Below are 24,725 nucleotides of genomic sequence, written 5' to 3' on the forward strand. Positions count from 1 at the left end.
GCTAAGAAAAATTCATAATCTGTAGTTTTTGGATTATACACTCTACAGATAATCTGTCAACTTCTTTTCTTTGATAATGCGGTTCAACACTGATATTTCTTTGTTGAATATTTTTGGTCTGGTTGACCTATTTGTGAGAGTTGGGTATTGGCCCAGGGATGTCACATCAAATTTTTAGAAAAGGTATGTTATGGGTTGTATAATGCCTGTGTTTATTTTTTTAAGGAGTATTTCTATTGATGAGCTATCAATTTTAGTCTCATGAATTTTATTATACCTAGCAGGTATATTAAATATAAGCATAATAAATAAATATAATAAATATAATAAGCAATAAAATACCTAACAGGAAAATAATATATTAAAAATTTTAAATGTAATGTTTAGAAGAAACATCAACATTTTCATTATCAACGTTTTACCTCTTTACAAGATCTAAAAAATCACAGCAGAAATAAATTCCTGTGACAACTACAATGACAATGCAAAACAAACTACTACAGAAATTATCTTTGCTTCAATTATCTCACCTAAGGCACTTTTCACATATTTGTAATGATGGTGTGTTTCGTACATAAGTAGTGCTTACACTGATAGCACATGTGGTTTGCTTTCCTGTCTTCTTTGCTAGGATGTACTTAACATTTTGCTGCTCTTCTGTTTTCTTAAGAGGTTCTTGTGATTTTTCACCTGCCTATTCACCATTCTGCTCCAGAATTCTTTTGAGGAGTTCTTAGGGTAGTAACATACTGTTCTTCCTCCATTATAATTGGGCATTTATCAATTCCAGTCCCAATCCTTTAAGAGTATTTCTCCATGTTTTATGCTTGTTATTTTCTTTGTAAACTATGAAACTATTTATGCCTCACAAGTTTAAGATTGAGTACAACACAACAATTGGCCACTGCTTTGTGTTCTGAGTGACATCACAGTTGCTGCCTAACTCAACATCTACTCTGTTTCGTTCTATTGTAAAATGTGACCATTTCTGTTGTGTTAAGTCACTGCCAGTCTTGTTCATTTGTTTGTTTTGAGACAGAGTCTTGACATGTAGTCCAGGATAGCCTGTAACTCACTATGTAGCAGAGGCTGACCTTGAACTTACAGGGTCTTCCTGTTTCAGCCTCCCAAGTGCTGGGATTATAGGTGTGCATCACCATACCTAGTCTGTCAGTCTTATCATCATAGTGTAATGTTGACAGTATCCATACTACTTTGTTTTTATCATGTAGGAGGCCAATATTATGTCTTTCTGAAATCCAAAGATTGTATGATATATTTCTCTATTTTGAACTTGCAACATTTTTTCAAGAGTCTCAGCTTCGTCCTTGTGAATAGTTCCTGTGCTGGTCAACTGGTGTTCTTTTAGGAAATTTAACATTTAATGGGTAACTAAAATGTAACTTTTTTTTTTTTTTTTTTGTTTTTCTCCGGTACCGGGAACCGAACTCACAACCTTGCGCTTGCCAGGCAGGCGCTTTTGCCGCTGAGCTAAATCCCCAGCCCCTAAAATGTAACTATTGATTGTGACATTTAAGTTACTTTTTGAGATAGGTGCAACAAGTTTGTTCACAAAGTCATATGGTTTATTACTACACACAGCAAGACCTGGTGGCTGAGTTCCAGTTTAAATTTCTCAATTCAAAGTATAAAATGTCTTCACACTTACCAGAGCATATATTTTTATACCGTATTTCCAAGGTTTACTTGTCATATATTGCCAAAAACTTCAACAACCATAAAATGATGCAAGTTTATTGTCAGTTGTCAGTATTTGGATGGTGTATAAATTGCTTGACAGTTTGCAACAAAGCTTTTAACACATGGGTGAATAGCAGCCAAATTGTCAGATTTTTTTTCTTTCTTGGAAGGTCTTTTTGTTGTCAAAATGTAGGCAATTTTGAAGGAAACCAAATCTGTTTAGTGTCATTATTCTAAAAAAATCTCAACACCACATCTGTCATGTCTCCTTAAATCCTTTAGATTCTGACAAGTAGAATGATCAAGTCCTGCTCTGAAGGCTTTTATTTCAGATAGTGAGATGTCATGATAAATGTTTTTGAGTATTGATGCATATACAATGTTTTTTTGTATTTCATTATTAGTGCACTTCAAAACATCTTATAGCATATCATCTATTACAAACAATTTCCAACATTGAATTGCAGTGTTGGCATTCTGTCCAATAGATTTCACCCCTTGGTAGAAACTCATAACATTTTCTGACCTAGTTCTAACATTGGATTGTTTGGGTATACATGACCATTTTGTATCTTTTGATTAGTCAAATATTTATTTTTTCATTATAGTTTTCTTCCTCATCTGAATCAAGCTCTTCATTCTGTACTTGTCTATGTGTCATATCTCTATGGTCTTATCTCTCATATATTGCTAACCTGACTTACATGATCTAGATCATTTGATAGTCAACTCATCTGATGACTTACTCTAAACCTCCTCCAAAGTTTGTGAAAGCAGAGTTTCATGAGGCATTGTACTGAATTGGGCTAATTCTACACGGAAAATCAAAAGAATATAGTGAATAAAAAGTTATAAATACACAAAAATGTAACATGTTGTATAACGTGTGTAAAACTCACCCATTTACACTTTGATACGTGTGTACACCTTCCTGTTCATCATATCAAGGGGTGAACACAAAGATTGCTTCCTGTATTCCCCTAGCACAGCTATTGAGATGCACAACTGGCTACCTCTATGCTAAAGTACATACTTTCATTAGACATTTGCAACCCAGTATGAAGAACCAATTAAAATCTTCTACTATGATTTTTTCCCCATAGGAACTGCTAATAAATTTTAATTTCTTAATACAGTTATGAGGGTTAGCAGAGAAAGAACCCAGTTTGTGAGAGATTTGTGAGAGATCAGAAAGAGTAAAAAGGAACATGGATGTGGACTAGCCCTTTAGGGCCTGCTTGTTCCTGGAGAGGACATACAAGTTGGGGCTGAGTCAGACTAGGAGAATGTAGAGAATGGGTGGAGTCAGAACAAGATGGCAGAGAACAGGTAGAGTCGGGACAAGATGGTGGGGAGTGGGAATGTCTATTACAAGGTGGCAGAGAGTAGGAGGAGTCAGAATATGATGGTGAGGATGGGAGGAGTCAGAACAAAATGGCACAGAAGGGTCACGAGTCTTGCAACAAAATGGCTGCTGGTGACCAAGTGGCTTGCAGCAAGATGGCTGCTAATGACAATGTGGCTTGTGGCTGCCATCTTGCAACTCTCCACCTTGTGGCCCCTTGGATGGGGGATGAGCATGGGGTGGAGTATGGTGGACCAGAGGAGAGAAGGGCAATGGGGGAAGGGAGAAATAGGGAGATTGTCGTTTGGACAAAATAGGTGGTGTAGGCCAAGATGGGGGAGACTGCTTGGTTGACTAGGAGGAGGAGAGGATTAGGGCTGAGTATGTGGGGCTGAGGATGGAGGCAGTGGAGAGGGAGCAGATGGAAAAGGGTTAGAGGTTGTTGGACCTGGGGATAGAGGAGGATAGAAAAGAGTAGCAGGAGCTGCAGGCGGAGGGGGTGAAAGTATTTAGTTGTTAAACATCCAGAAGAGAAGATGAATGACATTATATTCTAATGGGAAGCAGTGAACTTAATTATTAAAATTTTAACTGAGTATTAAGCACCTTGAAATAAAAAGTATAGCCAAAGATCTGTTACTTCTTATCAATCATGGATGTTGTAGTAGTTGAATCTCTGTAGAATGTTAACAGACAACAGTTATATAGTTTTACAAAGAATATTGAAATAAAAAATCATACATAGTATTGTAACATAACAGGCATGATGACATCATTGTAGCACATTTAAATCTCCATTTTGGAGTAGAATAGCCCTTTTTAGTCAGTTATCTCTATGTAATACATAAGAAGCTTTTATTTAATTTTTTGTCCTTTAATAGGATGTCATTGAAGAAATTTGTAACATTGTCTGGGCTGTTTATAATATTCAAGCCTCTCTAAATGTAGTTGCATATATAGCATATACATAGCATATATATCATATAAGTTTTTAAGGCTATTATTTGACTGGTAATCTCAGGTTGATTTGATCATTTTCCTCATGGGGGTTTTTTGAAGGAACAGCCAGAGCTCCATCAAATAAACAAGTGACGGTACATATATTTTTTCCTTAATAAACTATTTCCACAAGCTTTCCCCGACATACATAAGCTTTCTAGTCTTGTTATTATCTTTCTTTTTATCCCTTTAGCAGGACAAAATTTTTATCATACAGAATCCTCTCATATCAAGAGTATATCTCTTACATTTATAGTCTTCTTTAATATTTTTTCTTCTCTCACTTACTATAACCTTTTTTAACAAACTTGACTGTAGCCATTTGAATTTTAAAAGTGTCCCTTTTTCTTCTCAGAGAGTAAACTTGACCGACTACCAGTAGACCTCCAAGTAACCTTGAATCAGTGCTATTTTAAAGCAATAAAGAGCAAGTTAACCCTGTAAATGTAAAACTTTTTAATGTACCAGAAATGTTTTATGCACTAAACTCAAACTGAAAACCAAAAGAATAATGGCCCATTAGTTAAAATTTGTAGTTTGATTTCTCCAGTAAAACTTCCTTAGGTTTGATGAAACTTTGGGTATTTACCCCAGGCTGGAGTTGTTTTGTCTTTCAGCTGCCTGGAGGCAGTGTCAGGCTGGTGACCATTAAGCAAGGGCTGGCCTTGGGGCTCCCAAAGTCAGGAGGAAAGCTTGGGCTTTGTTTTGTTTCCTTTAAACTGACTTAAAACTGAAGGAGCTGGGTTAGAAATCTGAAGGAGAGATGGATGTGCCCTGAGAGCAACAAAGGGTTGTACATAGATTTTACCCCATTTGCTATTGCAGTAGCAGAAATTGTGTAGGTCTCTGAAGATATTGAAGTTAATAATTTCGGCTTAACAATGTCTCCAAGACCAAAATGTGTATATTGGCCGAGAGACAGCTGAGTGGAGTGTTTTTTTGGAGGGTGAGAATTAGTATTTCCCATTTTGTGGCCAAATAAAAAGGCAAGCCAGAGGCTTAACAGCCAGATCTCGAAACCCTGGGGAGGATTGTTGCCCTGCTGGGATGCGAGAAAGGATAAAATGCTCAAATCTGTTTTCCTAGTCATCACCAAGGAGGCAGATGGGTGTCCCAAAGGACATGTAGGAAGAGAGGGAGTCCTGACGTGGGCCCATGGTTTTCAGAAAATGAGGCAGGAACTCATGGAATGGAAGAAGGCTCACCTGTGAGAATCAGAACTGGCTAGTGTTGGATGGCGTCTTGTAACAGCAAATACCAGGCCAAAGGAGAAAAGGAAAAGTGGCTTGTTGGCAGGGGAGCCCAAACCAAAGGGAGGATAATCCCCCTTTGTAGAGCTACAAGGCCTGCATCCAAATCACGGCACCAAAATGTTACTGTTTTTTGGTGCAAATAAAAACAGAACAAAGTAAAAAATGCCTTTATTGTGGGCGTGGAGAAGGCCACAGCAGAAAGAAGGGACGTGAAACTTCTCTAAAATGGTCTACTATAATTGTATTGATGTTTATTCGTCCTTTCGTGTTCAGTAGTGGTTGTTTTATGAAATTGCCTGAATGGATTTTCAGTGCACATGCTTACAATCGCTATCACTTCATGTTGAATTGTTTGCTTTACTAGTTCCAAAAGGTGTAGATAAGGGTTAAAAAAGGAATGGGAGCAAATCTACATCTAAAATCCAGCAAAACAAACATTAAATCCCACACAGTTCCACTTTCAGCATCCCCAGCAATCTGTGGCAAGTTGTGAACTCCAAAGGGCTTGGGTGGCTGCCCACCTACAGTACTTCCGGTTGTTGTAGCTCCCATGGCTTCTCTCTTGGGCCTGCTCTGCTCCCTCCTTGGAGTTCTCAGATGATCCACATTCCTGGTTTCTCCAAACTTCTGTTGTCTCCACTGCCCTTTGGTTTCATACTCACAGTTCATCCACTGCCCTCTTGCGCACACTGCCTGGTCTCAAAGGCCTTCTGCTGAAATCTGGGTGGGAGCCTTCCTGACCCCACAACTTTTGCATTGTGCATGCACCTAAAGCCAGCACCCCATGGGTGATGCCAAGGTCTGCTGCCAGCTACAGCTGTAGCTGGACTTCCTTTTCTTTGGGCTGTATGGGTGAGTGCCTATGATCCAAATCCCAAGGAACAATTTCCCTGTGCTACTGCCATTGTGGAACATGGTGCTCTAGGACTCTTCTCTCAAAATAAAGTCTTTCACTATGCAATTTTATGGCTGCAATGGGGGAGAGTCCTGCTGTTTCTTGTGATGCATTCAGGCCATCTTTTCTAATTGCCTTTTCTTGCTCAGCAGTCGAGATCTTTTCTGTTCTAGCTTTGCAGTCCGCAGCTTTATTGGAGCTTCCTTTCTGGTCAAGCTTATACTGTATACATCATTCTGATGGCCTCTTTGCTTTTGATTTTCAACATAAATCTGGCAAAAAGCCCCCAACAGTACCTATACCTCTACCTCAACTTTAGACTGCCTTGAAATTTTTTCTGCCAGATTAATTAGTCCACCTCCCTTAATCTCAGTCTTAGGCAAAGTCTCTGGACACATGCAGAATGCAAAGAAACATTCTGCCATGGCATAACACACATCATCTGGAGTTCAGCAGCCAATACAGTCCTTCTTCGCAGCATAAACCTCCTGAGCCTCGTCTTTACCAGTTTTCTAGTCATTCTGACCAGAATCTCCCATACAGTACAGGCTAAGGCATTTCAGTGCTACTTTTTCAACCATGGTCTCCAGACCTTTCCAAACTCTTCACACAAGCCATTCCCAAAGGATCCTGAACCACATGGTCAATTATAGTCACAGCAACAACTGCACTTCTGGTACCAAATTCTATCTTAGTTACTTTTCTTGTTGCTGAGATAAAATACCTGACACCTAAAATTAAAGGGGAAAAGGTTTATGTTAGATTACAGTTTATTGAGGTTTCAGTCCATAATTGGCAGACTCCAAGGTAAGGTGGCTTGGCAGAGAACAGTTCATCATGCCTACAAGGCAGCAAAAGTAACAAAGGAAGTGGAGACAAGGCTCTTTCTGTCCCTTATGTTGTATGCAGGCTACCCACCTTAGGGCTGGTGTAGCACTCACACTCTTAGTCCTAGCCAAAATTATGCCAGACCATTCAGTGAACTGATTTACTAATCACACACCCTTAATCTCAGCATCACTCTGAAAAAGCCCTATGACTGCATTAGATTTTGGGGGCCATCTAGACCCAAACCATAATAATATACTACATCAATCTTATCTTCAAGTCCTGACAGTCTCTCCTCAGATTGGTTAATATTACTGCCCATACTTTGAATTGACTTTTTCATATCCAGGATTTCTGCTTGATTCCTTTTCACAATCTCTTAATTTACTAAACTGGACGTTCATGTCTTGCATTGTCTTCTTTAATTCAGTCAGCTTTTTGTGTAACATTGTTGAATATTTATTAAATCATTTATCTGTTTATTTAAATCCTATTTGAGTTCACTGGCCATCTCATGCATTTACTTATTTCTTCTTTGATCTCTACATTTTAATTATGTGGGTTTTGAGTTGTTTGCCTCGACCTTCCTTTACTACAGTTCCCATAGGATGAGTGTTTGGGACTCTTGAGAGTTTTTGGAGGCATCTTGTTGCCTTGTTTTCTCTTGTTTCCATGTTTTTGTATTGAGAGTTGAAGATAAGGTATAAAATTCTTTCACTACTGTGGAGATCTTCAGTATATGTCTCCCTGTGATGTGACCTTGTTTTTAGTTGTTTTGGTGTTCATGCACATATTCAGCTTACTCCGCATAATAGGATCAGTCACTGTGACTGCACTGTAAGGAGAGATCAACTATCAGTTATATCAGTATCTGCAGGACCAACCACGTATCAGTCATATAATTTAAAATGTTTTAAAAATTATACCCTTTTATCAATAACTGTGGGAAGATGATGCAAAAGTATTGATGATTGGGCAGTGATATAGAGGATGAGGAAAAGAGATAAGAGCAAGAAAAGGAAAAAAGTACTTGAGAAAGAAGGAAAGAACAGAAAAAGAGATATCAGAAATGAAAGAAAAGAGATAGGATATTGGTTATTTATTTTTGTATGTGGAATGGAGGTGGGGAAATGGACAGTTGAAAGGTTATTTGCTGGGGGAGGAAAAGAGAAGGGGAAGGGAAGTATAATTGGGGATGAGGGAAGTTGAAAGAAGGTTGGAACCAATTAAATATGCTGATAGAAAGTTTGTGTTTGAATCCTCAATATGCAACCTTTGGTGAAGGTTAACCTGACATGAAAGATGCTGTAAAACCTAAAGCAATAATGAATTCTTAGTCTGCATTTCACATATATAAACATTGCCCCACACCAGTTGAAAGGAAAACACACACACACACACACACACACACACACACACACACACACAAAGAATAATCTCAGTCCTATGTATCATCAAAATTGGGCCAATGTGTTCATCCAGTTTACATAAAAAATGGAGAGATCTTGTCTTGTAGCATTTGCTGGGGAATCAGCTCCAATCCCCTGATTTTGGTGTGTCAAATGGTATTTGAGTGGTTCTCCTCCAACAACTTACTCACTTGCCTACCAGTCAGTAAAGAGACTGGGAGGTCTAGATTGACACCGAGACTGTTTTTTATTCCCTGTGTACGCAGAGCTTTGTTAAGTTTTATCTGCACTCCTGTGGGCATGAATAGCTGGAACATTTTCTTGTCTTATAATCAGGCACCTGAAATCGTGTCGGAAGTAGGAAGGGCATGGTGGGACTGATCAAGGACTCAGTCTTCTACTGATCTTTGGAGGGACATTCTTGGTGTCTGTCCCCTTCCCTCCATAGTAATCCCTAAGGTGTTTTTGTCAGTTCTTACTATGCGTAGCTGGGTGAATGTGATATGCAACCTTTCTTACCACGTCTCTCCTCTCCATCTTTCTGTCTGCCCACATCAAACTTCTCTGTTCATATTTCATGGTCTCTATCCAGCCTGAAAAATCAGTGGCAGTTAAGGATAAGAGAGGACCCTTCTGCTTTGATTCAGTAGCTTTAGTGGGACCGTGGGACAGAGCTCACAGCTTTTGGTGAGTGAGGGGAGGAATCGCACATGGGGGCCCACCTAGTTCTGGAGTGTTTGGCAGGTGGGTGGTGAATGTAATATGTGTGACCCTGAGGTTAACAGCTTTTGGGGGGTGAGTGGAAAAGTGCCTACTTTGGCACTACTCCAGTGGCTTTTCTTTACCCCAGATCGCTTTGGTCATAGCTGCTGCATGCCCTGTGACTCACTGTCCTTGAGATCTCTCAATACCTACTGCTGGGTCCATATTTCTTTGGTCCCAAGGGTTTGCCATCCTAATTCAGTCACTACTTCTGTGTAATTCATTTTGGGCTTTTCTTCATCCCTTGATCTGAGGAGGTCCTTTCCAGCATATCTCACTAACTGGACTCTGTTTTCCAGTGGGAATAAAGGTACGACAAGTGGGCACTGGATGGGCATCATTTGCATCAGCATGGCTGCTGCTGCTGCACTTGACTTCTTTCCTCACGGGGTTAGATCTTTTCCCAAGGCAATGTGTTTGCTAGATTAGCAGTGCTGGGATCAAGAAGTGGCCCTGATACTGGAATTCATCTGTTAGGTGGCTGCTTCAAATTGCCTTCCTATGTTTGGTGCCCCATGCCAATCACTGTTTTCTGAGTACTTGCTGATCTTGGTTAGCATCTTTCAAGCATCTTACAAGCATTTCAGCCTGTACCCTGACATGATGCATCTATTATACTTTCTTGATGAACTTAAAACCTATTCTCCACTTTCTGTCAAGAACTGTGTTCACAATAGCTTGTCACTATTTGGAAGAATAGATCATTTTGCTAATTTTGGAATTTTCTGAAAATAAGCTTATTCATATCAATACTCTTAAGTATATTTCTTTCTCGTTATATATTATGTAGGTCGTCTTGCATGGCTGGTATACTTAGTTGGGACTGTTGTAGGAGGAAGACTAACGTATACCAGTACAGATGAACATGATGTTATGGATGGAGAATTATCCTGTCGGTAAGTAACAGTCATGTAATTCACAGAAATTTATGTAGTTATAAAGAAATTTAGTTATTAGTATTATAAGCTAAAGAACTATATTTTTATGTGACCTTTTGAGAAAGGTATTTCCTTTTTTCATTTGATGAGGAGTTAGTTTTCTTGGTTGATGAGAAAAACCAATGCTTAGAGTTTTATTTTAGAAGTTTAATCCCCAGTGATAGGCTTAAGTATGTTTTACTCATTTGTGCAAATGATGCCCTGGAGATTTAGTTTCCTTTATATTGTTTAGAATCTGATTTGGTTGTTTAGAATGGTGGCAAAATTGGGTTGATACACATCAAATGTAGTAGGTAGTCAATTCAATACAAACTTTCATTATGATTTTTCACTGAATTTTTCACGTAATGACCACAGCCTTATTTAAGAAGCAGTTGAATATTCTCTGTATGCTTCTATTCTAAACTCAAGAACATTGCTACATACAAATATAACAAATGAGTTGATCTTCCATATTTTATTTTTAATAATATTATTCCTTATTATGGAGTTGTGAATGTTATTATTGAAGACTTAAAAATTAAATGAAAATAAAAAATTTTATATTAATTTGGTGATTACTACTTTTGTTTTCGTAGACTCTTTAAATCTTTTTAATTTGTGTGGATATATGTGTATACCAAATGTGTTTTGATAAGCTTTTATTAATACAAAAATTATGATTATATTGTTTTGTAAACTAAAATGGAAATTATACCTGAATCATTTTGGGCTGTTGCAAGAATCAAATGGTTAACTAGGTTTTTTTTTTTTTAATTCTTAGAACAATGGTTGGCCAATAGTATACAAATAATAAGTAATGTATTACACACACATCCTTTTAAAATCAAATGTAGTATCATATTATGAATATTTAGCCTAGATGTGAAATATTCCAAGTTGTGCCATACATTAACTAGATCTTTCCTTTCAGAATTTTAGGTTCTCAGTACTTCCTTATTCTGAATTGCCTTCAAATGAATATTGTCTTAACCATCTTTATGTAAATTGAAAGAATTTTATTAGAGTTTATTTGTAAAAGCTCTGTATCTGGTCAGACATATGTAGTGTTTTGAAGGCCTAAAGTTCATATTACCATGTGATCGTTTGGAAAAGTTGTACCTATTGAGCATGCATAATCTGATAACCCTAGATCCAAAATGCTCCCAAATCTGAAACTTTGAGTTCCAACATGAAGCTAAAAAGTTTTGAATTTTGAAGCCTTTGGATTTTGGATTTTCACATTAGGGATATTTAAACAGAAAAGTCTATCCAAATATCCAAATATCAAAACAATTCTTGAAATCTGAAATTGTTCTGTTTATAAGCATTTCAGATAAGGGATATGCAGTCTGTATCTATTTATCCTCCATACTCAAAAGACTTTGAGAGTTACTTGTTTTTCAGCAGTTACATCTTTAGATAACAGGATATATATACACATATATATTTGCTAGTTGTAGTTAACAAATGTCTTGTTTTAATTTGTATTTCTTCAGTTCTAGTGGTGTTAAACAATCTTTTCTATTCCTGTTTTCACCATTTGTATTTCTTTATGATTTTTATATATATTTATTTATGTCATTTATTTGATTTTCTTCTGTGATTATCTTTTACTTATAATAGCTCAGTATATATTGAACATCTTAATGTTTTTCTATTGAAAATGTTAATTAATTCAGGCGAACTCCTCCTTCCAGTCATTTGAAATACCACTTACACCTTACACAGAATTCTCGTCTTTTTCCAGGCTATTCTGTTGGTCCTAGAAGTATATTGTTGCACCACTATCATCCTGATAAGTCCTTAAAACTATTATATGTAGCTGTAATATTATCCATCATTATTATTTTGAAATATATTCCTAAGTGTTTAATAAACTTACTATAATTCTGAATAAAAATTTTCTTTGTAATTCATGCCCTTTCCAATCTTTAAAACATATTTTAATAAAATTTGAACCTTAATATATGTACTTTTAGTTTTTTGAAGTTTTATTTCCTAAATCAGATTAAATTCCTTGAAAATATAAGTTCTTAGCAGTTTTAAAAAATGTTTTAATTTTAATCAAATGAAAAATTTACCTTTGTATCACTTTTTAAGATAACATTGCATATTTAGAAAAATGGAAGTTAAGTATTCTTTTCATTTTTTAAACTTTCCATCATTAAGTAGGAATGTATATACTGGTACTGCTTCCTAAGAAGTTTCATAGTAGGGAATAAAAACAGGCACATATTTACCAGTTAGAATAATTAAACTCATCTTTTCTGTCCTCTCCTAGCCCTGTCTCTTTTCATGTGTCATCTTACTGTGATTCACTCAGTTGCCCAAGCCTGATCATGAAAGTCATCCTTAATATTTCCTTTTTTTCTTTCCCCAGCATTCATATACTCATCAGATCCCATCAAATGTACCTTGTACTTATCCCACTTACTTCTATCTCCTCTGTCAGTTTAGTTCCTGTCATCTTTTATCTGGACTAGGGATTCAGCTTGTAAATGGATTCTTGCTTCCTCTTTGTAGCCAGAGTAATCTTTCTCCAGTACAGATTTGATTATTTTATTGCTTTCCTTTCTCTGAAATGACATTCCATTGCTTCTTATGGTTTTTTTTTCTGTAGATTAAAATCATAGTGGCTTATCAGGCTCTTCATGATCTGACTTCTGCCTTTCTCATTAGCCTTATCTCCTGTTACTGACTGAAAACTATAGTATTTTTCAGTTCATAAATGAGCCAGTTTTTCTTCCTTCTTTAAATGGAACCATATGCTGCTTCTTGACATTGTCTCTGTATTAGTCACTTTCCCATTTCTAGGACAAAATACCTAACACTTACAATTTAAAGAGGAAAGGATTTATTGTTGTTGTTGTTGTTTGTCTCAAGTCTCACATGAGACTTGGTTGGCTGTCTTCAAGGCAGAAACAGCATTGCAGAAGGGCATGGTAAAGGAAAGCTGCTTGATACGTGGCAGCCAGGAATCTTAGAAAAGAGAGGAGCAGGGAACAAGGATATACTCCTCCAGGTCACCTCTGAGCATGAGACTCTGCGGGTGTTTAGTTCTAAACTATAGCATTCCTCCCCAACCCCTGAAAAGGCCCATGTCCATCTCATTATGCAAAAATGTATTGAGTGCATCTCTAACAGTTAACCAGAGTCTTAACTTTTCCAGCATTGCTGAAAAGTCCAAGTCCAGAGTCTTTCTGAGACAAGCTCTTAGCTGTGAGCCCCTTTAAAAATCTAAAAGAAACTTAAATACTTGCAACATACAGTGCACTGAGTATACATTCTTATTTCACAAGGGAGGAATAGAGGCTAGAAAGGAATGAGACCAAAGCAAGATTAAAGTCATCAGGTAAACATTAAATCTTGCAGCTCCATGTACAAAACTCAGGGCAAGTTGTGGTGAGATGTGAACTCCAAAGGGCTTGAGCGTAGTACTGCCCCTACAGCCTTGAATCCCACATGTTGTGTAGGCTTGCTTGCTGCCTGCAGTTTTTCTCAGCAGACATTCCACATTCCTAGCATCTCCAGCTTACCAGGGTCTCCACTGCACGTTTTACATCACTGTACACCTTTACACATTGCTTTCCCAAGGGGACATTGCCTGGTCTCCCAGTACTTCCTTTGAAATTTGGGTCAGTGTCTCCCCAGCCCCACAATTCTAGCATTCTACATGCCTGAAAAAACAGTACCTAATGGATGACACCAAGGTCTGCCACATGCTTGAGCAACAGCCAGGCTCCTTTGGACCATGGTCTGCAATAGAATGGCCTCCTTCAGCCATGACTGCAGAGGCCTCTCAGTGCTTGGATGGCTGTACTTAGAGAAACACTTCCCTAGGTGACTGAATAAGCAGTGTACCCTGGGAGTCTCTTCTGAAAGCAGTCTTTCAAACAAATTTATTGTTTTATGCATTTGGGCTTCAGTGAGTGGCATCTGGCCAATTCCTGAGATTCCTTCAAGTCATCTTCCCTATTATCTTGATGCAAACTAATTGACCTCTTTTTAATCTTTTCAACAATGTGCTCTCTTTGACCCCAACTTTGCAGGTACTTCCTTTCTAATGAAACAGGAAACTTTTCAAATCACAGAGTTCTACTTTTTTTCTCCTGATTCTTACTGTAAAGCTGGCAGAAAGCACCCAGCAGTGTACAAGGGACAACATGAATATTGGGCTGCCTTGAAATTTTCTCCACCAGATCAATTAGTCTGCCATCTTTATTTATTTTGGTTGTATGTTTATTTTTTACTTCTTCCTTTTTTTATTAGTATATGTTTATGATACTTAATAAATACATTCATTGTGGGGAATTGGTACATACAGATGTATCACATCTTGATTCATTTTACAACCCCTTTCTCTTCCCTTTCTTTAAATTCAGCCTCAATAAAGTCTTGGGGCGTGGACAAAATAAAGACATATTCGTGGCCAGAATGTAACATTCATGGACTTTAGTCCAGTTTCCGATACAGTCTTCATTCCTACCAGAACCTCATGAGCCTGGTCTTTACTGTCTCCGTGCTCAGATACAGTGTTAGCAACAGCCTCACTCCCAGTATCCCTTTTCTGTATTAGTCACTTTTCAGTCACTGGGACAAAATACACAACATGGGCAACTTAAAGGAGAGATTTATTTTGATTCACATTTCAGAGGATTCAGTGCATGGTTGGTTGGCTCCAGGGCAGAAAAAGCATGGCACACGGGCTTGGTAGAGGAGAGCTGGTCGATCAATGGCAGCCAGGAAGCTGAGGGTAAAGGGAGGTGCCAGGGACAAGAGTGCACCCTTTCAGGTCACATCTTATGCGATCTGCCCCATCTGATGAGGCCCCACCTCTGAACCTAGACTTTTAGGAGATACTTGGATTTAAATTGTAATGGTCTCTTTGCCTGATTTCATCCCATGATTAGTAATACTTTCTGTTTTCTGTATGACATTTACTATAGAACTTGTAATTCTTTATTCTAATTGCCTTTTTAATCATTTTTCCCTTAATAGGTCATAGATTTTTAGAGGGTTGAGTATATATGTGTGTCTTGCTTCTGGTTGTATTGTGAACACCTAATATACATTTGGCATATAGTAGACCTTTAAATATTTGTTGACTTAATGGATATTTATTAAACTTGAAATACAAATAATAAATAAACTGATGATATCCATTTATTTATAGTGTGTGTGTGTGCACGCGTGTGTGCACACATGTGTGCACACTGCAGTGGTCTTAAGCAGTTGTCAGAGGTGACTTACAAATCTTTGGAGCATTGTGTAGCAGAGACTGCTAATTGTTTACCCTTATTCTTCTTTTTTATTTTAAGACCTGATTGTCTTGCTGGGCAAATGCCTACTATTAATAGAGATTACACTTACTAGATTGTCTAGGAGTCTGTTCTGTGCCATTGGATGTACGGGAATGTGGTATGTGCATCATCTGTAGAATGAATGGGTAGAAGAAGAAGCCATCTTAGACCATAAAGTGACTATGCAGGCACGTGTAACAACAAGATACAATGAACCCAAGCCTCTGATACACCAAGGAGTACCAACCAGCCCTGGAGCACTGACTTGGATTTTTGCTTGGGAGAAAATAAACACCTGTATTGCTTAAGCAGTTGTTATTTTGGATTTCACGCACTTGCAACTGAACCTGTACAACTATGAAACCTTCTTTGACAGATGGATCTTATACCTTACTTGGAATTCTTTCCTACTGTCCTACTGGGATATCATTACTTCTTAGGCGAATACAAATTACCAGCTTAATATGAGTTGTAAAGGCGCCCCAACAAACTATTTTGATTTCACTGAGCTTCATTGGATTTGGGAATTTGTACTCTAAAAAGGAAATAAGAGTAACAGAAAGTACATAAAATCAACAAAGAACTTGAGTAGAAGGGAGGTCCTACTCAATAAAGAATTTAAAAGCAAGATATATCTTCTTTAAGTCACTTGACAAATCACCTGGATCGAGATGAAGTATGATGTATGTATCTATTTAATTTAAAATTATATTGACAATCTGCTAATTGACTAATACACAGACTTTAAAAGTCAGCTTTGTTCCTCGCAAAATTAAAGGATAAAGACATATCCCTAGAAAAATAACCCACACATGGTTACAGTAATTTAATCTTTAGACCTAATTCTTCAGCAAGTTCTCTTTCATAAATTGTACTGGTATTGAAGATATTTAGTAGGTAAAAGGTACTTGAAAAAACATAACATAAACAGAAAATTTAACATAAACAGAAAATTTAACATAAACAGAAACAGTAACATAAACAGAAAATAAAGTATAAAATGATTGTCAAAATATATGTTCTTAACACAGACAATATGTACCATTTTTTTAAAAAGTGCTTATGCTGTGGCAAATTTTGTTTTTAGATGAATTTGTGGGTATAGGAAATGATAATAGTTATGTTTCATTTAGAAATAAGAGTTTATATTCAAAATGGTATCATTACATTTGACATAGCCTTAATACACAACCATTAAAATAATACTATGAAGAAAATAAAATAGACTGAGATATTTAGTGAGATCCATCATGGAAAAGAATAAAGCTAATAATCAATCTGCTTAAGTTAATCTAGTACATATGAAAACAGTTATTTCAAAGTGGTGAACAAAGATAGACTATACAAGAAAGAAATGATAGTGAAGCAAACAGATAGCCATCTGAAAAAATATTAGATCTTTGTCTCAAACTGTATATTAAAAATAAATCCAAATGTATCATATAGGTAGGTGTAAAAAGAAAATGAAGTAAAATCAGATTTGGTGGCACACCTATATTCCTACCAGTTCAAGAGGATTTTACATTAGAGCCCAGCCTTAGTGATTTAGCAAGACTGTCTCAAAAAAAAGGCCTAAGGATGTGGCTCAGTGAGAAGGCCTTCGGGTCAATCCCCAGTACTGACAAAATGGAAAAAAAAAAGGAATGCAATAAATAAAATTAAAACTTCAGATTCAGATGAGATCTTACTATTATGGAAAATCTATAAAAGAAAAAAAGGATAAAAATTTTGTACATGAGCAAACAACAACAACAACTTCCACGTAGAATTTTTTTAAGACCATAATGAAAATTAAGAGACTATCAAAAAATAAAAATTGTTTCAAAGGTCAAATATAGGCAGAGTTCAGTTCCCTAGTGTGTAAAGGATTGGAGAAATCAGTAATAAAGGACAATCTGATAGGAAAAGACCAGCGAAAGATATGAACAGATTGCAAAAAAGGACATACAGATCCTCACATACATCAGAGAAACAAATTATCCTACAGAGAGATGCCAGCCCATTTTTCAGATTTCCAGTAATACTAAAATTTCATAATATCAGGAATGACGTTCTGTGTGTATATATACAGGATACTGTTGTGGACTCATGGTACGGCTAATTGTTTTAATTTCTATGAAGGGCAATTTTAAAATAGCTATTAAAATTGTAAAAGCATGTACATTGAGCTACTAGGTTGCTATTTAGAAATGTATATTGTAAAAGTACATGTGTGAAATACATACAAGATTATTAATTGCAGCATTTTTGTCACAGGAAAAAAAACTATAAACAGCCTTAGTGTCAGTCAGTAAGGGAATATTTGGAAATATATGCTAAACTCTATATAATGGAATGTTATCAGTTGCAAAAGAGATTGAGGAAACTCTTTATGTCTGACATGGAAAGATCTTTTAAGAAACATTGTAAAGTGGAAAAAACTGCTTTGAACCATACACAAGATGTACTTTGTGTGTACATTAAAAGGGTTTGGAGAACATAGAGTCTTCTATACCTATATTATAAGAATATATTTTATAAGACTATATATATTACAGTTTTCACCTGGTATCTTTAACTACCTTTGACTGTCTTTAACCACAAAGTATTAACAATGTTTATGTTTTCAAGCACACATCCCTAGAAGGAATGAGGTGGGTCAGGGCTAGGCACAGCTGCTTTTGTGCAAATTAAAAAGGGAGCTTGCTTCTTCCACAATCTTTACTTCTATCTCTTAAAATATTAGTGTAATGTTCTGACTTTGCTAGTGCAAAGCACTTGGCAGCTACCCACCAGAAAATTTTAATGAAAATAGATAATGTTGAAGGATTTTTTTTAGAAATTTAAGACTGGGCTTTTTGCTAGATTGAATTATTTGATTTATGCTTCATATCATTTATGATTTTCTAATAATAATTAGAAAATTTATGATTTTATGATAACTAATAATAGCTAATAGTGTTGGAATGTTTAATTTTTATTAAGATTACTTGATTTTTTTAGGTAAAAATTTATGATTCATTAAGACAGTGTTGTAACATGATGGGTATAGTTTGTGATTTTCTTTTGAATTTTGAGTTATATGATCCTAAAATATTTAATTATTTAGAAATGTAAATTAATGGTACTTTTACTAAAAATACATGCATATATTTATTTACATCTATGTATATATTCTGTATTTATGTATTTGCTATTTGTATGTTTAAATTTTAAGTAAAATATCTGTTTGTATATAAGATTGTATTCATATATGTATATGTCTTAGAAAAAAAAACTAAAAAGAATTAGACCAAATTATAGTATCTTCCAGAGGTAGAATTTTGGATGATTTAAAAACATTTGAAAAATTTGTATGTTTTTGTTTTTTCGCTTTTTACAGTGGTTATATATTTATGACAAGTATTTTAATTTTGTTTCTCCAAGAATTTGTACTGAAGCATTTTTTTCCCTTCATGAAAAGAGTTTTTCAGCTTATATCTTTAATGGATACTGGATTGCCTCAATGTTCTAATGAGAAAATAGAGCTTGCAATTCTCTGGTTCTTGGATCAATTTCGTAAAACATACGTTGGTGATCAACTTCAGAGAACCTCAAAGGTAGGTTTTTACTATAAGAGATTCTTTAAAAATGTTATTTTAGATGAACAAAGATGTACACATCTAACAGCTGTGAGCTGAATAATATATTTAGTTAGTCTTTACAAAAGAAATTTAATTGATTAGCCAAACTCAATGATGACTTGGAGTTGAAATGTAATGTTAAATTAGTTTGCTTATTTTTTCCTGCATTGACCTTTTTCTTAAGAATTGGATGGCAGAGAAATAACAAATTGATTTTACATGCATAGTCATTAAATAGTTAAAATTAAGCTCTTTAATGGAGTTTGCCTTTTGTATTTCAAGATTGAAAATAAGATTTGCTCTTTCAGTAATTCTGAGGTCTTTTTTGCACATTTATTTATGAGATTTTCAGTATATTTCCATTCATTCGTTGACATTTTTATATGGTAAATAATGGATAGGAGAATTCAGATGTGTACTTGACATACTGTAGTCTAATAGGGAAAACCTGTAATACAATTGAAAGTTTAACATCAAGAAGTCTAGATGAGTTGGGGCAACTGAGAGGTCATTGAGTATATTTATATGAACCTAAAGTAAAAATACTTAGTTGTACAACAGCCCTCTCTATTCGTGAGTTCTACATATGTGGATTCAACCAAATGTATTTGAAAATTTTTTGAAAATGAACTCCATATGTACTGAACTTGTCATTCCCTCAAAAGTGCAGTGTAAAACCTATTTATATAGCACTTACATTGCATCAAGTATTATAATAGAGATGATTTAAAGTATATGAGGGAGTGTGTGTAGTTTGTATGCAAATACTGCACCATTTTATTTGAGAGAATTAAACATCTGAGGATTTTGGTAACAGATCCTAAGAAATGAATACATTTATGGGCCTAAGACTATATTGTTGCTGTTTTCTTCTTTCTAGAATAGTAACTGTTTCCAAAAACCACCTCTGTAAGAAGTTTAAAGCATATTCTTAATCTCATTTGGATTTGTCCCAGTGTTATTAAAGGATTTCTTATTGGAAAATCCTAAAATAAATTTTTTATACTCTTGAGCTTTCTTAATCTTAGGAAATTTAGCTTCACCTTCAGTTTACTTATGATCTGATAATAATTACATAAAAGAATGAAAAATACTTCAAGATTATTTAGTTTATTCCAGGTATAATTTTCTTTGCTATGTAAAGAAATACTATAGCTTGATCCTATACTACCTTTATCAAATATACTATATTTTATTGCCAAAGTGATATTAATATCAATAAAGTTTCTTAGAGTTTAGCTGCTACTGAATGAGGTAATTAGAAAGAAGTAAGTAGAAATAAGTGTTTTAGATGGTCAGTAAGACAAATTAAAACCCAACAAACATTACATAGTATAAAATTTATACAGAGTGCCTTTTTTTAATTCCTACATGTGTTACTTTAAGGCTGAATATAAATCAAATTATGATAGATTGTCTTAGTTAAGGTACTGAAAGAATTTGTTATTTTTCTTTTGCAAAAGCCAACATTCCAAAAACATTACTAATCCAGAATTCATTATTCCTGAGTTTTAAATCAGAACAGTATTATGTGAAATAGAAAAGCTTTCTAATTACTGTCCTTAAAGTATTTAGAAAGAAATATCTAACATGAGACTAATTCTTCTAGAGCAGTGGTATTTACAATTTCTTTCTCAAAAAATTTTAAAGATGGTATGAGCGAATTTTAGATGGTTATTTTCTCCTTTTTTGGAAAAAGCATATATTTGGAGAAAAGTATACACATTATCCAACTGATGTTGATTTTCTCATTATAAAATTGTGTAGCATTATAAGGTGAATGCGTCTTACCCTCTTATGGATTTAGTGCTAAGATTACTTTATTTCTAAGGTATTTCTGTTGTATAACCCTGAACTAAAAAATCCCAGTTTTCTGACTTATCTTCTTATCTCAGTAGGAATCATTTTGGGGGATTTCTGTTACTCTTTCAGGAACCCTGCACCCTGTTTATCCCTTACAGTAAGCCTCGAAGATTGGTATACTATTCCCATTTCACTAATGAAAGAACAGATTCTAAGACATTTAACCAGTACTGTAGATACTGGGTTCTGCTTTCTTGGGTTCAACCAACTGCAAATCAGACATATTCAAAAAAGAAATTTGCATCTGTATAGAACATTTGGAGACATTTTTCTTGTCATTGTTCTCTAAATAATATTGCAGCTGTTTAGCTAACGTTCATTGTATTAGATACGAAAGGTAATTTAGAAATGATTTAAATCATGCAAGAAGATGTGCACAGGTTATGTGCAAATGCTATGTCATTTTATGTAAGTTACTTGAACATCTGCAGGTTTTAGTGTCCACAAGGAGTCCTTAAACCAATTCCCCACACACAGCCATGGATAAGTATGTACTCTTTTTCTGGAGATGAACCAAGGAAGAGTAAGTGCTAATGATTTCTTGGCAGTTGTATTACCAGATTTTGTTAAAAAAAAAAAAAAAGAGAGAACGGTATTGGATATATATGTGAATAATATTTAACAATTAGAGCATACTTATTTTGTACTGGGACTGTGGTAAGCACCTTTAAACATTATCTCATTTAATTGTAAGAGTGTGATTTAAAAGGTTCCTCATAAAAAACTGCTTAATAGGAAAAAACAACTGGGATGAGAGAAAGAAGAAAGAAGGAAGGGAAATATATATATACACACACACAAGATAGCTAATTGTACTACTGATTTCTATTGGTTTATTGAAAGGAACAGTTTAATTGTTTAATCAATCTTTCATGCCTATATCTGGTAATCTGAGCAACTACTTTGATAACAATAAGTAATACAACAATCATTGTTGATTTCCAGTCATCTTGTGTTGAAATTCTGTATCATTTTTATAGTTTTTGTGTTGTTTTTGTCTTTGTTTTTGTTATTTTGTTTCTGTTCTTTTCTCTTTAAAATCAGAAAAGCTTCCTCTTGTGGATATTTTATCAGCTTCCTATTTTAGTACTTCATTTTTGCATTTGAAGTACTTTGCATTTTTAGTTTACTTTGTGTAAACTAAAATTTTCAACTTCTTTAACAGTTTTATTTTCTAATTCTGGGTATTAGAACAAAATTTTTCCTGCCTTTATAAAAGGTAGTTTAAAAAAAAATCCAACTCTCGTTTCTCTGCCTTACTCTGTTAATTTCCCCTTATGTTTCATATCAGATATTTTATCTACTCAAATTTTTGGGACCATTCCTTTTGTCTGCCATCTATAGCACCAGTATAATCCCCTATTTTAGCATTTATTACAGTGCATTATACTTATTTGCTAGTGAAACATGTATTGACTGTAATTTTGGTTAGAACTATTTTGGCCTTATGTGTGTTTTTCTCTGAGGGTCTGGCAAGTGTCTTGTATACTTTTTACTAATTTGAATATATTTAGTAGAATTCTGTGGGAAATGGGTCTAGATCTCACAATTACTATTTTCAGGGTGTATTCTTGAGTGGGAAAATTATGTTTAAGTCAGATTACTCAGCAGTTATAAATAAGATATGATATTTACTAGCGTCTTGAAAATTAGTTAAAAATCTCTCTATATAAATAACAGTATAATTTATACAAATAAATACATCATGAATGAAGGTGGAATCCCTGAAGAGTCCTATGTGATGTATGTGTGAGAAATATATGCTATAAGAAAGAAAATTCATAAATAGGCATTTATTGAATAGTCTATTTCAATAGTTTGCTCAGAATTTGACAAGCATTATCTGATTTCATTTTCAGAAAATACAGTGGAAATAGTTACAGTATTTTATTAACCTTTTCCCTTTTTATAGATATGGATGAGGCTTTCAATCAGTGTTTAAGTGGTTGAACTTGAGTTTGAATTCAGATACCTATTTCCTGCGTCTGTGGTTCTAACCATTTTGTTATATTGCTTCCTATTTTATACTTGATTAGGAATGGGGTCTACTGGCTGTTCCACCTAAATATTGAATGGGTCCTTCAAACTCAACAGATCCTGAAAAGAAATTTCCTGTTTAATGAAACTTTGTCCTTCTACTTTCCTATTTTAAGGAGGAGTGACATTGAATTCAAAATTTCTCTTTGCATTTCATGTATCTAATCTGTCACCTAACCTGGCTCATGTTATTTTCTAAACATCTCTCAGGTCTACTCTTTTCCTGTTCCCTACCTTTTTATCTTCATTATCATTACTTGTTACTTCTCACTGGATTTCAAAATATTCTATTTCCCTCTTTGTTTACATTTTGCTTTTTCACCTCTCTAGTCCATCTTTCATATTGTCTACTGTTATGGCTTGTGTTTGCATGTCCCCCCAAAGCCTCATGCAGTCATAGGTGGGGCTTTTTCAGAGGTGGCTGGATCTAGAGTGTGTGATGCAGGAGTTGATTCATGGTTCAAAGCTAGAATCAGGGGTCCTAAAATTAAAGGTATGAGTTCTACACACCCTAGGTAGCCTGGGTAAAATACAAGGGATAGAAAGAGCTGTGGTCATCTCCTCTTGCTTTTGCTATCTTCTGCCTACCATCAACTGTTTCTTCTCTGTGATGTCTGTCTGCCATGCCACCCTACCTTGGAGCCAGCAGATTATGGACTGAAACCTCTACAAATTGTGAGCTAAGTAAACCTTTTCCCCTTTAAACTGTGTGTCAGGTATTTTGTCTTAGCAACAGGAAAGGTAACTAAGACAGCTGCTGTAGTAATCTTTTCTTCATTAGAAAGAGATAATATACTGCAAATAGGTACCAATAAACATTTTAAAAAGAAAGCAAGATGGAATACCTTATCCCACTTTGGTAACTCTAAATTTTGCTATATTTGCTCCAGATGTGGGTATTTTTAATTGAACACTAATGATCCTTTTGGTGTCCTAATTCTGTTTTATATATATATTGCTTAAAGGTAACGACAATCTTACATTTATTGTTTTTTCATGATTTTTTTCATGTTTCCCTATATTTATATGCAAAATAATATTAGCTCCATGTGAGTGTTACATGGCTTGAATGCCCAGAAATTTTATCAGTGCTGCTTTTGTGACTTATCCATGATGATGTGTATTATGGTTTGTCTAAATGTGTCCCCAAAGCCTCACGTGATCATAGGTTATAGGTGGAGCTTTTTGGAATGGCTGGATCTAGGGTGTGTTATGCTTTAATCAAGGACATGGTGTTGGGATTGATTCATGGTACAATACTAGAGTTAAAGATGTGAGTGCTACTTGCCCTAAGGGTGGGTGTCCTGGATATAAGATACAGAAAGAGGGCTGCTAGTGTTGCTTTTCACTTGTTGCTTACTGCTTCTTTGCTGCTTTGCTGCCCTCTGCCATGCCACCCTGCCTTGGAGCCAGCTGATCATGGACTGAAACCTCTATAAACTGTGAGCTGAAATAAACTTTTCCTCCTTAAACTTTGAGTATTGGGTGTTTCGTCTCAGCAATGAGACAGTAACTAAGACAATACATGTCATTCTAAATAATTAATGTAATTAATTAATGTAATTAGTTAATTGAATGTATTAGAGTATAATACTGTTATCATATACTTCATTTTTTTCTCCTAAGTTTTTTCTAGTTTTTCAGTTTTTCAAGCCATACTACAGTAAACATTCTTGTACTTGTCCTCCTTTGTAGGTGTAAGAGTTTCATGAAGATAAATAACATGAATAGACTTGTTAGGCCACAGAATGAATATATCTTTAGCTTTTTAAGGTTATCAAGTTATCTTCCTAAGTTTGTTTTCCCTCTCC

General features: G+C 35.3%; 1 protein-coding gene across 4 annotated transcripts in view; it reads left to right on the forward strand.

Annotated features, from left to right (window-relative positions):
• Ranbp17 (RAN binding protein 17) overlaps nt 1–24,725 on the forward strand; it is a 315,493-nt gene that overhangs the window by 61,026 nt on the left and 229,742 nt on the right. For all 4 annotated transcript variants that reach the window (XM_005376323.1, XM_005376325.1, XM_005376324.1 and 1 more), the window contains exons 13-14: nt 9,983–10,088; nt 18,855–18,990. In XM_005376323.1, the coding sequence (XP_005376380.1) occupies nt 9,983–10,088; nt 18,855–18,990 (242 nt within the window). The remainder of the gene's footprint in view (nt 1–9,982; nt 10,089–18,854; nt 18,991–24,725) is intronic.

Source organism: Chinchilla lanigera, unplaced genomic scaffold, assembly GCF_000276665.1.
Source record: "Chinchilla lanigera isolate Chin_1 unplaced genomic scaffold, ChiLan1.0 scaffold00007, whole genome shotgun sequence".
Lineage (NCBI taxonomy): Eukaryota > Metazoa > Chordata > Mammalia > Rodentia > Chinchillidae > Chinchilla > Chinchilla lanigera.